Source organism: Pan troglodytes, chromosome 9, assembly GCF_028858775.2.
Source record: "Pan troglodytes isolate AG18354 chromosome 9, NHGRI_mPanTro3-v2.0_pri, whole genome shotgun sequence".
Taxonomy (NCBI): domain Eukaryota; kingdom Metazoa; phylum Chordata; class Mammalia; order Primates; family Hominidae; genus Pan; species Pan troglodytes.
The window spans coordinates 122,999,839-123,016,044 of NC_072407.2; the positions used below are offsets into that span (position 1 = coordinate 122,999,839).

Here is a 16,206-nt window from a genome sequence, read left to right on the forward strand (position 1 = left end):
ATGAATATTGTGTCTTCCTGAGTCTTATCAATTTGAGGTTACTCAAAAAAACCTTTTTTATTTTATCCCTTTAAAGAAAATATTCATTTATTTCTAACATTTGTTATTTTTCCTGCTTGAATGATTAAATTCTAGTCCAGTTTTATCTTTTAGGATATTCTAGGGTTAACAAGTCATTATTCTGAATATTAATTTTCACTGTACAGTAATGCTGATGCAGACCGTGATGAGTACATCATGTATCTGCTAGCCTTGGGAAATCTCCCAGAAATTGTTTCAAAACCCTTAAATTATCTATTTTTTAAAGCGTTTTCCTCTTTATTATAAAAATAAAATATGAGTGGTAGTAGTTAGCAAAGGGTTTATGTTTTGTTTTTATTTAACTGGGGTTGTCCTATAAGTTATTCTTCGTGCTTTAGTTGGAGCATAATTCCTGTCCCCCTCCAACCTCCACAAAGAGGTTAAGTATAGCTGGTAAGCATCTTCTGTATGAAAGTTCTTCGTATCGGTATTCAATCATAGAATGCAGTACAGATTGGTTCCTGCATGAACTATTTAGCTGTGTTTTGGTCACAGACTAAGCTCCAAATACTAGCCATATATTGCACAAATGTTTGGTACCATTTGATCACAAAAGGGATCAAGCAAGAGTATATGTGCACACTGGTGTAAATTCCTTACACTTTAAACAGAAGCCTAGTGTATTTTCTCTAAAAGGCAGCTCATTTCTTCATTTGTAAAATGAGGATAAAAATGGTACCCACTTTATAGGGTTAGTGTGTGGAATAAATGAAATAGTGAATGCAGGGAACCTTTTCTTCTCACCCACTCTTCTGAAACTTCTTGGAATTAATCTACTTCTCACTGATTTTAGAGCTCCTGAACTCAATGTTTACACAGTAGATCTGATGTAAAGTACAGGTTACTTTTTCTTTCTACCCATGGTTCTCCCTCCTGGATACTCTTTTGGCATTACTTCTGGAGCTCTGAAAAGAAAGATATTCAGGTTGCAACCCTGAAGCTTGTCCCACCTATGAAGCTTCTGATTCAGTAATTATGGTGGAACCTTGGAATCAGCATATTTTAAATTCTGTCAGTGATTCCGATGGGTAGCTAAGGTTGAGATAATGGTCATATTATGCTTATGTTCATAATAGTTACATTTATTAAATGATTTTTTGCCATTAAGTTATTCAATAAATAAGTGTCCACTATGCAGTAGTGAAGTAGGTAAGTACTATATCTGCTTTTATAGAGCTTACATGCTATTGGGGGGTACGTAGGGAAACAAGTTTCAAAAAAATGTGTCACTTGCTATGCTAAGCACTTTAATGTGTATTTCATTTAATCCTACCAACAGATGGGAACTATTTTCCCTATTTTACAAATGAGGAAACTGAGATTTGGAAAGATTAAGTCACTTGTCTGAAATCACACAGCTAGGAAGTGTTGGAACCTCGTTTGAACCCAGGCTTTTTGACTCTAAAACTAATCCTAACTACTCTTTTCTCCTTTTCTTATAGCTTTTACTTACCACATTGCCTGGTTGTTTGATGCTTAATACATTTGCTGGACATCTAGCATTTATTTCATACTTGTTTAAGCTGATCCTTCTCGCAGATTGTACCAACCAGTCTTCAGTTTTCTTTATTCATTTTTTCTGCTTATATTTATGATGTATAAATATGGTATATTGGAAAGAAAAATGGCTGTGAGTTTTAAATCCCAGACGTGACCTTTGTAACTGTAAGGCCTTAGTCAAATTATTAGTCAGATTCCTCATTTATTAAAATGAAAGTAGTAGTATCTTGCAAGTTGTTTTGAGAATTTAATGAATAAACTATATCAAAGAGACTAGTACCATGCAGACCAAATAGCTAAGGTCAGTAATGCTCATTTTCTTTTTTTCCTTTTTGTCTACCAAGTTGCTAGCTAAATCGTTGATAATCTTGTTTTCCCTTTCATTATATAGTTATGGATTTTTTTTTGTTTTTGAGTAAACATATTTTAAAGTTTGGTACATCTTTGAACCAAATTGAAACTGTTTTCTAAGTGATTGTGATAATGTAGTCAAATTTAACACATGAATTGTTACCAGGTGAATTTTAACCTTTAATTAGCCTTAATATTTTGCCAAGAATGAGAGGAAGGAGATATTCGAAGAGGATTATATGAACTAATCTCAGCTCTTTAAGAAATGTCATCAAAACTGTCTTTTCTCCACTTATCAAAGAGAACATCACATAGAGCAGAATCAGAAACCTTTCTAAAGGCGACATAGGAAATCTTCCTTTTTACCATTAAGTTCTGTTATGTACCAGTCAGTTATGCCACTATTTCACTGAAAGATTAAATTATTTGCCAAGGTTTGTTGAAATCACTTATGTCCCTCTGTGAGTACCGTCACTAAATAGGACTCCTTGATGTAAATGGCCCTTTGCCTGGAGACCCGCTCCTCTAGGCTTTCTTGAGCATGATTGCTATTTAACAGCTCTGATTACTGCCTGATAATGCTTTTCTTTTTTTCTCCTTAGGTCAGTAAAATTGTGTCAAATGTTCCTCAGTTGGAGTTTCTAAACCTGAGTTCCAACCCTCTGAATTTGTCGGTTTTAGAAAGAACATGTGCTGGGTCCTTCTCTGGGGTTCGCAAACTTGTCCTCAACAACAGCAAAGCTTCTTGGGAGACGGTCCACACGATACTACAGGAGTTACCAGAGTAAGCCCAGAGAGCATGAGGGCGAGAGAGTTATGTTGCCATCTGTATTAGTACATAGGAGTACTGCTGATCTCCCACCCAAGAAATACTAGAACTGCAGATTGAGTGGAGAAAGAGGTTAGAAAAACGAAGTTATTGGAATGAGAATGTGAGGGTAATCTAGTAGCATTTCCAGTGGAATACATGTTCAGTGTTGAGTAGCACCAAGACATGGGATATGTCATCTCTGGGCTAGAAAATACCCCTGAGAAGCACTTATCACTCTAAATCAACTCAGCCTTACTCTATTTGAATCTTCTGATATGAGAATTGAGCCTCAGCCCTTTTCTTTGGGAGGAAAAGTCATAGTATCACTAAAATGTGTTAACATTCAGATGATTAAGTGTCTAGCTGATCTGATGGGAAAATTGACCTAGTATTGTTTTCAAAAATTTAAGAAAGAAATTTTATTTTTGTCAATTAAAACATGCTTTATTATGTTTCGTTTGTCCCTATCTTTGTATTTACATGTAAGTGTGCAAAGGAAATTTAAAGAGGCTGTAGTTTCTTTGACTGTCTAAATATGGAAATTCTCAAAGCCCTTTAGAATCTTGTCCATCTTAATTTCACACTCTTCATCTTATTCCGTCTTAATTTCACACTCTAACTCTAATGAGATTGGTTTCCTCACTGCACCCAACACCCAGCATGGCAGAGAATGAGCTTTTAAGTGCTAGTTTCACTACTAACCATATGACCTTTGATAAGCTACTTAACTTCTTTGAGCTCAGTTTCCTTGTCTGTAAAATGGGCATAATTGCATTTACCTGCAGAAGTAGGACTAAAATCTATAATACACCTGGCATAGGGTCTGACACAGGGTAGGGATTCAATAAATGATAGTTATTATTTCTACTTCTAAACATTTGTTCATGTTGTTTCTGGAATTTTCTTCTATCTCCTTTCAACTTATGGAAGTCCTCCCCTCCTTCAAGGCCATGTATTCTTCCTGATTATTCTAAGTATAATTTTAATTTCATTCTTATGTGAATGGCTATTATACTTACAGTCAGTACTGCTTAATTTAGTACTTAATTATTTAAGCACAAAAGTAATTTCGCACTACCTTATATCATTCTTTGCTATTTCAGTGTATACTTTAGGTTTTGTCTTCCCAGCTATATTTTGAACTTCAGGAAGACATCTTGGTATTTTCTCCACAATTCCTAGCAGAGTCTCACATATAGTAGGCACTTACTTACTTATTGAATGAATGAAAATAGGTGTAAAGTAGAAATTAAACTGCTTTAAACAATGAAATATTTCCTTTTTTCTCTGCAGTTTGGAGGAGCTCTTCCTGTGCCTTAATGACTATGAAACAGTGTCTTGTCCTTCTATTTGCTGTCATTCTCTTAAGCTACTACATATAACAGACAATAACCTCCAAGACTGGACTGAAATACGAAAGTTAGGAGTTATGTTTCCTTCACTGGATACCCTCGTCCTGGCCAACAATCATCTGAATGCTATTGAGGAGCCTGATGATTCATTGGCCAGGTTGTTTCCTAATCTTCGATCCATCAGCCTCCACAAGTCAGGTGAGGTTCAGGCTTGTTCTTATTCTACATGCAAATTAACCTGAGCATATGCATGAAATACAATGAAAGTATATTTCTTTCAGTCACAGTTTTACCTTTTTTAGAGTGAATTTTCTATATGACATGCAGATGCCTATGATTGGCTAAACTTAAGACATTCATTTTCATAAATGATCTGATAAATATTAAGTGGCATAGCATTACATTGACAATTTATATTTTATACATTAAAGGGGTCATGCTATGAAAAAAGTGAAATGAAATTGATGCACTGGATATTAAAAGACACAGTAAAAATAGTACAAAGAATTACAAAATAGACCATTTTATCTGGACTTAGTTTAAGAAATCCCAACCTGCTGTCTTTTCAAATGCTGACTTTTTTAGTATCTGTATGTAATTGATTGTCAGTTTATTGCCATTTGATCCTGTGTATCACAGGAATGAATATATTTAGCTTATTTCTTTTTTTATTGATAAACTTTATTTTTTAGAACAGTTTAAGGTTTACATTAAAATTCAACAGAGAGTACAGAGAGTTTTCATATACCCCTTGTTCCCACATATATACAACTTCCCCAACTGTCAGTGTCCCTTAGCAAAATGGTACATTTGTACATAGCAAATGGTACAAATGGTACATTTGTACCATTTCAGTCAATGAACCTATGTTGACTTATTGTTATCACTCAAGTCCATAATTTACCTTAGGGTTCACTATTGGTGGTGTAAATTCTACGGATTTTCACAAATGTGTAGTGACATGTATCCACCATTGTAGTAACATTCAGAATAGTTTCCCTGCCCTAAAAATCCTCTGTGCGCCACCTATTTACCCCCTCCAATCCCGGCAACCACTCAACTTTTTACTATCTGCATAGTTTTGCCTTTTCCAGAATGTCATCTAGTTGGAATCATACAGTATGTAGCCTTCTCAGATTAGCTTCTTTCACTTAGGAATATGCCTTTAAGTCCTCCATGCCTTTTCATGGCTTGATAGCTCATTTCTTTTTAGTGCTGAATACTATTCCATTTTCTGGATGTACTACAGTTTATTTTATCTACTCACCTACTTACTGAAGGACATCTTGGTTGCTTCCAAGTTTGGGCAGTTATGAATAAAGCTGCTGTAAACATCTGTATGCAAGTTTTTGTGTGGACATGAGTTTTCAGTTCATTTAGGTAAATACTAAGGAGCATGACTGCTGGATCGTATGGTAAGATTATGATTAGTTTTTTAAGAAACTGCCAAACTGTCTTCCAAAGTGGCTGTATCATTTTGCATTCCCACCAGCAGTTCAAGAGTTCCTCTTGCTCTACATCCTTACCAGAGTTTGATGTTCTCAGTGTTTTGGATTTTGACTATTCTAATAGGTATATTGGGGTATCTTGTTTTAATCTGCAATTCTCTAATGATGTATGATATTGAACATCTTTTCATATGCTTGTTTGCTATCAGTATGTCTTCTTTGGTGAGGTGTCTGTTCAGGTCTGTGGCCCATTTTGTAGCCAGATTGTTTTTTATTCCTTACTGTTAAGTTTTAAGGGTTCTTTGTATATTTTGAATAACAGTTCTTTATGAGATATGTCTTCTGCAAATACATTCTCCCAGTCTGTGACTTTTTTTCTCATTCTCTTGATGTTGTCTTTTAGCTTATTTCTGAAAACACCTACATAATTAGAAATAACTCTAACCTACAACTGAAAAAACATAAACTTAGTTTAATTTACCATAGAGGTTTTAAAAGTGGGAAATAAGTTTTAAAATTCAGTGTTTTGCATAAGGAAGCTGTTTATTTCACCTTGTCACCCCTTGAGCTAACTTTTCTTCCTCCTTGATGGAAATGCCATTCTAAGGGATGAGGATAGTTGTGACTTGGGGTAGTTATACACCAGAGACCTCATAAATTGCTCCTCTGTCTTTACCCTTGCTGAAGGTTGATAAAAATAGGATGGGACTATGTTGTTCTATGAAATAGGCTTGATGATGCATTGTAAAATTGACCAGCTTCATTATTATAGAAAAATTTTTCCTGTGTAGAAAACCTACCTGACTTAGAAGTCAAGTATTGACTTGGAGAATACATTTTCTTATAGCTATAAGAAGAGTTTCATTTTAGGACTAAAAATCTTAATTTGTTACATATTCTCCTTACTCAAAGGTTCAGGTTTTTGGTTTTTGTTTGTTTTAAATTTTAGATCCATCTCTCCTGTCACCAAATTGATAATACAGTCAACCCTCCATATTCATGGACTTCATCCATGCATTCAACCAACTGCAGATTGAAAATACATGGGGAAGAAGGGTAGTTGTGGCTGCACTGAACATGCACAGACTTTTTTCTTGTCATTATTCCCTAAACAATACAGTATCACAATTATTTACATTGTATTGGCTATTAAAAGTAACCTAGAGATAAAGTATACAGGAGGGTTTGTGTAAGTTATATGCAAATGCTATACTGTTTTATATAAGGGACTTGAGCATCTGTGGATTTTGGTATCTGTAGGAGGTCCTGGAACCAGTCCCCCATGGATAGGGACAGCTGTATTTAGTTTCTGGTTCTGTTGACCTTGCCTCATTTTAGAATTTTTCAGGTAAAAATTTGAGTATGTTAGTATCAACTCTGATCGATAGTTTTATTCCATGAGTCTATATTTGAGTGAAATGAGTTGGTCACATAGCTTTCTTTAAATTACGTAATCATGGCATACATCCTGCTTATTGATGAAACTACCAGTGACCCCTCTTTATAAGTCACTTTGGTAGAAAATGAGTAGATGAGAGGATGTTAGACAATAACACTCTCTTTCTTAACCCCTGGATCACAGAGGTAGGAGAGGCTATGGGGAAGTTTTTGTGGTTTTAACTGTGTTCTACTCTTGCCTTGGATGAAGAAAACTTTCAGACCATTTAGTTTATGATCATTTTAACGTTTCAGAAGTTACTAATTGAGCTAATATTTTTGCTATGTTTCTCTTCTTATTTATGTGCATCTCTGGATTTACTTAAACAATATATTCTCAAATTAGGTTTGCAGTCCTGGGAAGACATTGATAAGCTAAATTCATTTCCCAAACTGGAAGAAGTGAGATTGTTAGGAATTCCTCTTCTGCAGCCATATACCACCGAGGAGCGAAGGAAATTGGTAATAGCCAGGTCTGTTGTCCTGATCATTTTGCTTTATTTTTGTGAGGCCTTATTGTTTCATTAAAGGAATAATGCACTGTTTAGTGGGAGTGCACTGTGAAATTATTCATCCTTTGAGCAGACTGTGCTTGAAGGAGCTGCCCCTGTAGCTCCAAATCCTGGATGAAAAGGAATGTGAGCAATATGATGAGGAAAACATGAGATGTAATTGGGCTGCTGACACCACTGAAAAATTTTTCTACAAATCTGTTTTTATGCTTTTCAATACTTAGAATATTTGAAGTCCTCTTTTGGGTCACAAAGTAAAAGTACATACAGTAGGGAATCATTTCTGTTCTTATTTTCTCTGTTAACATGTTGATCATTTAGATTGTAAATTCCTGAAACTTGGGCTGTTTCATTAGTGGAAAACTTAAGAGGGCAGCATCTGCATTTTCTTCTTGAATGTAGATTGACTTAAATATGACCACAATTATTATCTTCTGTCTGACTCCCCTTGCCTTTTGTGTCTCAGCCTCTGCCTCCACATACTCGGGAATTTCCCATGAGTATTTATTTTTGTATGAACCTTTAGCAGAAATAAGATTTAGGCTAAAATGCAAGGGCCATAGAGCTTTGCTTTTTTTCTCTTTGTATACTATACATAGCAGTTTTGAAAGGGGAACTGTAGGCTTTAAGGTTCTCTAAAGAAGAGTGGTTCTTTAAACAGGTTGTTGATCTTTGTGACAAGCTAATGCTTAGCAGATCCTTACTGCTTTGCAGTTGTTAACGTACACATTAATATCTTTCTGAAGAAATAAATGTGAGCATACTTTTCTTTGAAGAATACGTCTTGCAGTAGGTCTTGTGCTTTATTTTCTTTACACAATTCTTTTGCAAATATAATAAGTTAATTCTTGAATTATATAACCCAGTTTTACTGACTACTCTGTAGACTGGGCTGTTTAATATGGTAGCCATTAGCTATGTGTGGCTATGAGTACTTGAAATGTCTTGTCTGAATTGAAATGTGCTATAAGGGTAAAAGAAATACTGGATTTCAAATATTTTATATGACTAAAAATGTAAATTAGCTCATTTAAAAATATTGATTACATGTCGAAATGATTATATATTGTGGATACATTGGGTTAAGTGAAATATATTATTAAAATTAATTTCATGTGTTTAATTTTTATTTTTTAAAAATGCGGCCATTAAAGAATTTAAAATTACATATGTGGCTTCATTATATTAATGTAAGTTGGACAGTGCTGCCTAGAATCTTGTTGTGTAAGGGGAGGTATGATTATGAAAGTTCAGTGTCACATGAAAGTGAAACTCAATTTTTTTTGTCCTTTCGGTTTAGACCACTTTAGTTCATGTCAGTAGTTGTATACAAATGGAACTACACCAAATGTGTCCTTTCAAGAAAATAAGACTGGGCCACAAGCCAATTAGTTTCTTTCTAAAGCTAAATATATTAGTATCTTAAAAAATGTCTTTATTTTGGTTTTAACTTATAGATTGCCATCAGTTTCCAAACTTAATGGCAGCGTTGTTACTGATGGTGAACGAGAAGATTCTGAGAGATTTTTTATTCGTTACTATGTGGATGTTCCACAGGAAGAAGTGCCATTCAGGTAAAAAATTCCCCATTGGCCAAACACTTTAGAGGGTGGTGATGCCAGTTAAGAACTCTAGTGTTAGAGCAAAATCTAATCATTTGTTATTGGACCCTTCTTAGAGAACTTTGTTAATACGTTAAAAAAAAGGAAGAAACACAAGAGCAAACCTATTTTATCTCATTTTCCACAGTATATTTCTTTCAGCTTTGCACATGTATTAACACATGTATTAAGAATGATTGGGTAAGTATTTGACAATTCCAGTAGTTCCTGCTGCATACTCCATATCACTGATTCCTTTTTGATCTTTTTCTTTGGGGTACATTTTTACCTACCCCCCAAATTAGTCTGTTCATTCATGTTGGATCTACTTTTAGGATATACTAAGTTCTCCGGTTAGGAAGATTTGGCAAATGTGCAGTAAGTTCACAAAATATGAATATGAGAAAAGGACTGGAAAATTGACTCTTGAGGAAATATTAAAGGAATTAGTATGGTGAATATAAAGAGAAATGCTGAGGGCTAAATTAGTAAATATCTTTAAGTATATGAAGAGTTAATAAATATTGTCTAGTGAGGAACTAACTTTAATTCTGTAAATGTAAAAGGAAATGCAGCAGGTATGATATAGGCAAACATTCAAGAAAAAAAAATACCCCCCAAAACAGGTTTCTGGGTATTGATAACTAGAATCGGTTATTGGAAAAGTTATGTGCTTTTCTTCCTTACTGACTTTAAGGATAATATGAATACCCATTTGACTGGAGGAGTTTTAGACAAACAGCCTGAATGTGAGTCACATTAGTTGTTCTTTTGGCTACAGAAGTCTGTGGCTTTAATTTCATTCTGTGGTTCTAATTCATTCTTATTCAATGTGTCTATTTTCCCCCCAAAGTTCTCTATTGTTTGTAGATTTTAAGGGGGTTAATATTCTATAAGTCTCAATCAGTGTCATATAACAAGACTTTGTGGTATTATCAGTAGTGTTTTAAAGCCTAAGCATTTAAGAATTTCAGACAAATTAAGTGAGATTTTTAAGATAACTTTTAAAAACAATCTGAGAACAACTAGGTAGGGGAAAATAGATACTACTTTATCATTTAACACAACCTAGGTATATTAGGTTAAACCAGATGAAATTTTTTTTAGGTAAAAAATGCTATGGTATCTATGGTTTCATTTGGTTTAATCTAACATATTAATGGATTTGTTAGATTAATAAATATTATAGCTTTGAGCATAAGTCTGTCATCAGAGTTTATTTAACTTCCAGTCTACTACAAAAGGTTTTTTGTATATAGACAGACACACACATACACACATATATATATATACATGTACATACATACATACATAAGTCCATACAGTCATCCATTGCTTAATGACAGGGACATGTTCTGAGAAATTTATCATTAGGTGATTTTATGTTGCAAACATCATAGAGTATACTTACACAAACCTAGGTGGTATAGCCTACTACACACCTAGGCTATATGGTACAGCCTATTACTCCTAGGCTATAAACCTGTACAGCATGTGACTATAATGAATGTTGTAACACAATGGTAAGTATTTGTGTATCTAAATACATCTAAACATAGAATAGGTACAGTGACAATATGGTATAAAAGATAAAAACTGCTATACCTGTCTAGGGTACTTACCACGAAAATCTTGCAGGACTGGAGTTTGCTGTGGAAGAGTCAGTGAGTGAGTGGTGAGTGAATGTGGAGGCCTAGGACATTACTGTACACTACTATAGACTTTATCAACACTGTACACTTAGGCTGTACTACATTTATACAATTTTTTTCTTTCTTTAATAGTAAATCAACCTTAGCTTAGTTTAACTTTTTTACTTTATAAGCTTTCTAATTTTTTAAAACGTTTTGACTCTTTTGTAATAACATTTACAATGTTATTATTATGTTTAAAATGCAAACATTGTACAGCTGTACCAAAGCATTTTGTTCATACCTTTATTCTATAAGCATTATTTTTAAAATTTTATTTTATTTTTCTACTTTTTAAATTTTTTTTTTAATTGAAAATGAAGCCACAAACACACACAAAACACTATCCTGATCCTGATGGTCAGGATCAATGTCACTATCTTCCACCTTCACATCTTTTCTCACTAGAAGGTCATCGGGGCAGTGACATATATGGAGTCTTTATCTCCTATGATAGTAGTGCCTTCCTCTGGACTACTTCCTGAAAGACCTGCCTGAGGCTGTTTTACAGTTAATTTCTTTTTTTTTATAAGTAGGAGTACACCTGAAATAATGATAAATAGTATAATAAATCCGTAAGCCAGTAACATCGTCATTGATTATCAAGTATTATGTACTGTACATAATTTTATGTGCTGTACATTTATACAGCAGTGTAGTAAGTTTGTTTATCCCAGCATCACTCAAGTGCTTGAGTTATATGTTGCGTTATGATGCTAAGATGTCACAGCTGCATTGTAATCTTATGGGACCCCTGTTGTATCTGTGGTCCATTGTTGACCAAAATGTCTTCATGTGGCACCTAACTGTACAGTGAGTTGTTTTCTGTCCCTGATGGTATAATTATCCTAAGTGCATTTATACGTCTGTACTAGTTGGTGTTCTTGAATGCGAGTCATAGAAACCAGCTTTGATTAACTTTAGTCAGGAAAGGAATTTATTGAAAGACTACTGGGAAAAGAAAATAATTGTTAGGTAGGATGGAGAACCAACTTTAGACAGGAACCAAGGGAGTCAAGGATAGATACAGTTTGAACTCTTGTTGTGCTTCATATATTGCTGCTGGCACTGTCATCTCTAGACACCACATGCTGGACTTTACCACTGGACACTTGCAGCTGCATCATTGGACTTTTTATTCCCTCATGAGTGCTGAAAATAATCTCTCACTGTCCTTTTTTTTTCTCCATTTAAAAAATATTTACTAAGTACTTACCATGTGACTAGCAGTGTTGTTGGTGCAGTTAATAGAAGTGAACAAAGTTCCTACCTTCATGGAGCTCATATTCTAATGGGATTTCTCACTCACCTTTACTTCATTCCCCAAGAATCAAAAATCTGCATGGGACCAACTGGCTATGTTTAGGACATGTATTCATACCCCATCTCAAGATATAGGGAGGTGGATTATCTGCTCCATTTTAGCTTCTGCAGGTGGGGTAAAATCTTGTTTCCTCTGATCTTGGGACTTTCCCTCAAATAGGAACAATTCAGAAAAAAAAAATAGTAAGTGTTACTGTCTTCTACTAGGACTCTTCAATATCTACGCATACATTTTCCCCATAGTTATATTTTTAAAAATTATTCTTATCTGCCCTAATGCATTCCTTGCACAAATGAAAATACATTTCTCTCTCCTTAAATGACATAACCTAAATCTTATGAATTGCTGCATCTAGTTCCCAGTCTTGGATGTTTGGGTGGTATTCATTTCTCCTTTATTTCCGTATCTTTAAATCTATTGATCCAGTTGTAAACTTAACTACCCTGGTATATACTGTTTACAGAATAATGGGAAAAATAGAGAAGAAAGAAAAGGAAAGTTAAAGTTCACAAGCAATTACATGAAACAGGAAAGAACAACATATAAATATGGACTGATGCTCTCATTTTTCTACACTGGGGCTATAATTGGTATTTATGACTTCCCTCTTCCATTATTTGCCTTTTTTTCTTCGCTTGCAACTAACTTTGCCTGCACATAACTTTGTTGGACAGTGTTCTGTAACTGTTTGTTGGGGGAGAGGGGTGGATCTCAATCTTTTCTGGTAGAATCTACACTTTTGGAAGTTTTACTTGTATTTGGTTTTAGTAGTCTTAGATTAATCTACTTTTTACCACTAGTCCTGGTAATACCAGGAGATACCACCAGGGTTCCATCCACACTCGTATATTACCCCTCTTGTATTTCTCCTTGACAGTCAAGATTACTTATCTTAGCTGACAAGCTCATTTTTAAGTGGGGCTTGTGGGTAGGGGATGATTTTTCCTAGTAATTTGTAGAACTTAAATTCAGTACTTGGAAGTCTCAGCTTCCAGTTGGAATAATTGTTGTAGCACTAGTGCAGACATGCCTCTCGGGTTCTAAAGCCGCTAAACCTAGAAATATGAAATAAGAGTTTTGCAAGTTAGTCACTAGATGTAATCATGAGCTGTATTGTGTTTTTCACATTTACCCTTGAGTTTGCAGACCTGTCTACTCTTACAAAGGATGACTGGTATCACTTTTGTTCTTCAAGACCCGTACTTAATGAAGAGTTAAATGGGAATATGATAAGTAGTCATCATCCAGTTTTTAGTGGTGGCAATGTCTTTCTGTTTCCTTTTAGGGAGGTGGTGTTGCTTTTGCTTTAGTGTTTTTGTTGAAACAGATTCACAGACCACCTATTTATTCTAATCCTAAAGATTCCAGGACCGATTAGCTATTGGAAAAGATTCATGCATTCAGACTATTTTACTTACTGTTCTGGCCTTGCTATTTATATAATTATGCCTACTTTCATATGCACTAGTGGTTCAATGCCACTGCTTGGTCTCTTCCATCCTTCATTAAATTGAAATGGCAACCTGATTTCAGTGTCTCCTATCTGCATCCCTGACCTATGAAGTGTTTTCAGATATATGGGTGCTCTACTTCCTAATATATTTTCAAGGTCTTGGAGTAGGAAATGTCTTCTGGGTCCTTTTAGGATTTGTAACGGAGAACAGGTAGAAGGACATGAGTGACACAATAATAATTATAATCTCCATTATCATACTTATTTTCTTTTTAATTTTTTTTTCTTTTGAGGCGGAGTCTCACTCTGTCGCCCAGGCTGGAGTGTAGTGGTGCAATCTCGGCTCATTGCAAGCTCTGCCTCCCGGGTTCACGCCATTCTGCTCAGCCTCCCAAGTAGCTGGGACTACAGGCACCTGCCACCACGCCTGGCTAATTTTTTTGTATTTTTAGTGGAGACGGGGTTTCACCATGTTAGCCAGGATGGTCTTGATCTCCTGACCTCGTGATCTGCCTGCCTCGGCCTCCCAAAGTGCTGGGATTATAGGTATGAGCCATTGCGCCCGGCCCATACTTATTTTCTATACGTTTTTCCATATAAATAACTAAAGCCTTGCAATTATTTTGGTGTTTTGTAATTAACCCTACTGAGCATGCTGTTATCTGAGCTAGTAGAGCAGAGTGAATGGGAATAAGTTTATTCTTGGAAGAAAATTCTCTCAGGCAGGGGGATTTTACTGCCTCTGCAAGCAAGAAAAGATCAGTTTCATTTGCCAGGGGAAGAGGGGCTACCCAGTTAGCAAGGGGGGCCTAAGTGAGAATTAGAGATTTAGGATACTCTTAACTCATCTCCTCAGAATCCTCCTGTATACCTCCATTCCAATTCTCCTTCTTTTTGTTTTCTAATCAATTCTGCAACATATATGTAATAGTCTCAATATGTATGCAAATTTAAGTGACTTATAATTCAGCAACCTAGAGCATCAAACCCTGTGCATTTGTGTTTCTGGTTACATCAGCTCTATTTTTGTAAAAGAAAAAAGATCATTTTATTAACAGTACCTGCATTTCAGTCTGTGCCTAAAGCCTAGTTTATGGGGATTTGACCTTAACATTTTCTGTATTTAAGCTATCTTGTATCCTTAGAATAGCAGATGCTCTACCTCATAGTTTTGAATTCTTCATGCCCCGCATATTGTTCTTTTCTCAACAGCACTCTCTAAATCACCGGCACAGCACAGCACTCTCTAAAACAGTCCATGTGACCACAGGTGATAATTGTTTCATTACTCCATGTCGAGGGCTTACAGAATCCCTTCAACACTAATATGATATTTACTGGCCTCTTCTAGGCCAGAAACCAATCCTAAATTACCCTTACTTACCTGAGGAACTATTGCCTATAATCCACTCCTTGGTACCAGTTTCTTAGTGCAAACAACAGAAATCAATTCTGGCCAACCAAAGTAGAAGAGGAATTTAGTAAAAGAATAGTGAATACTGTGTGGCTTACATAATAGAAAAGATTAGAAAATTAAGTTTGAGCAGGATTGATGGGAAGCAGGGTACAGCCAAGGTTTCTGTATCTCACTATACAAACAATATGCTTCTGACACTGGTCATTTTACAGTCATTAGTAAGCTGCTGGACTTCATTGCCCTCAGACACTTAAAGCCGTGCTTTGACTTCTTTGCTGTTCTGTATCTTGTGAATAATCTCTGTTAGACCTTGTGTCCTCGCATTACTCCTTAAGAGTTAAAATCCCAGTTATAGTTAGACAGGCTTATATCAGCTTCCCATGTTCTAGCTTCCAAGGAATGGAGAAAGAGAATATCTACTCCTCTTCAGTTTGTATAGTAGGAAGTGGTTCCTGCATCTTACCTGTCTTTGGTTTTCTACCAATCAGAAGGGCATTCAGATGCTGGACAGCCAAAGTTGGCATATATCTACTATAGTACCTGTTCCTTAGTAGTTGTTGATACAAGTCCCCTGTGGAATTACCCATTTACTCAGCAAATGTCTTTTGAGCCCTTGCAGTATGCCAGGAACTGTTAGGCTTTTAAAAAGGAACTATAATAGTATTCATGCTGATGGCCAGAGTGAGTGGCAAATAACAACAGAGGAGTTGCATTAAAATGTATTTGTTATGAAATAACGATATATAAACAGAGTATTAGTATTATACTTATCTCTTTGTCTTCCAAATTATATCCATAATCTCTCCCTAAAATGTCAATGAATAGCACATAGTACTGTGTATAGTTAGTAAAAGGTGGAATTTGACCCTCTACATCATTCAGTGTCTCATATAAAATTGAGCTTTAGTTTCCAGGTAGGATGGAGGTATCCATTTATTTAGAGAAAAACATTCCTTTTCATTTAATGAAATTTTTTTAAAAATCAGTGTTCAGCTCAATTTTCCTGTAAATTCTAACTTCCACTACAGCCTTCCTAGCTCGGTTCCCTGAGCTTTTCTTCCTCCTTTTATTTTCCTCTTGTGTCAGTTAAACATGAAATAGCTCTAATTAACTTTAACATAAAGTAAGAAAAGTTACCCAAAATGTCTTTGAGGTTATGAATAAAGAGCCGACATGATGAGCCGAATGTCCTTTATGGTAGCAAAGTTATTTTGTGTGTCAGTTGGAT

General features: G+C 35.4%; 1 protein-coding gene across 4 annotated transcripts in view; it reads left to right on the top strand.

Annotated features, from left to right (window-relative positions):
• TBCEL (tubulin folding cofactor E like) overlaps positions 1 to 16,206 on the top strand; it is a 69,292-nt gene that overhangs the window by 26,936 nt on the left and 26,150 nt on the right. For all 4 annotated transcript variants that reach the window (XM_063782430.1, NM_001419916.1, XM_063782429.1 and 1 more), the window contains 4 exon segments: positions 2,535 to 2,716; positions 4,037 to 4,293; positions 7,327 to 7,453; positions 8,950 to 9,066. In XM_063782430.1, coding sequence (XP_063638500.1) covers positions 2,535 to 2,716; positions 4,037 to 4,293; positions 7,327 to 7,453; positions 8,950 to 9,066 — 683 coding nt within the window.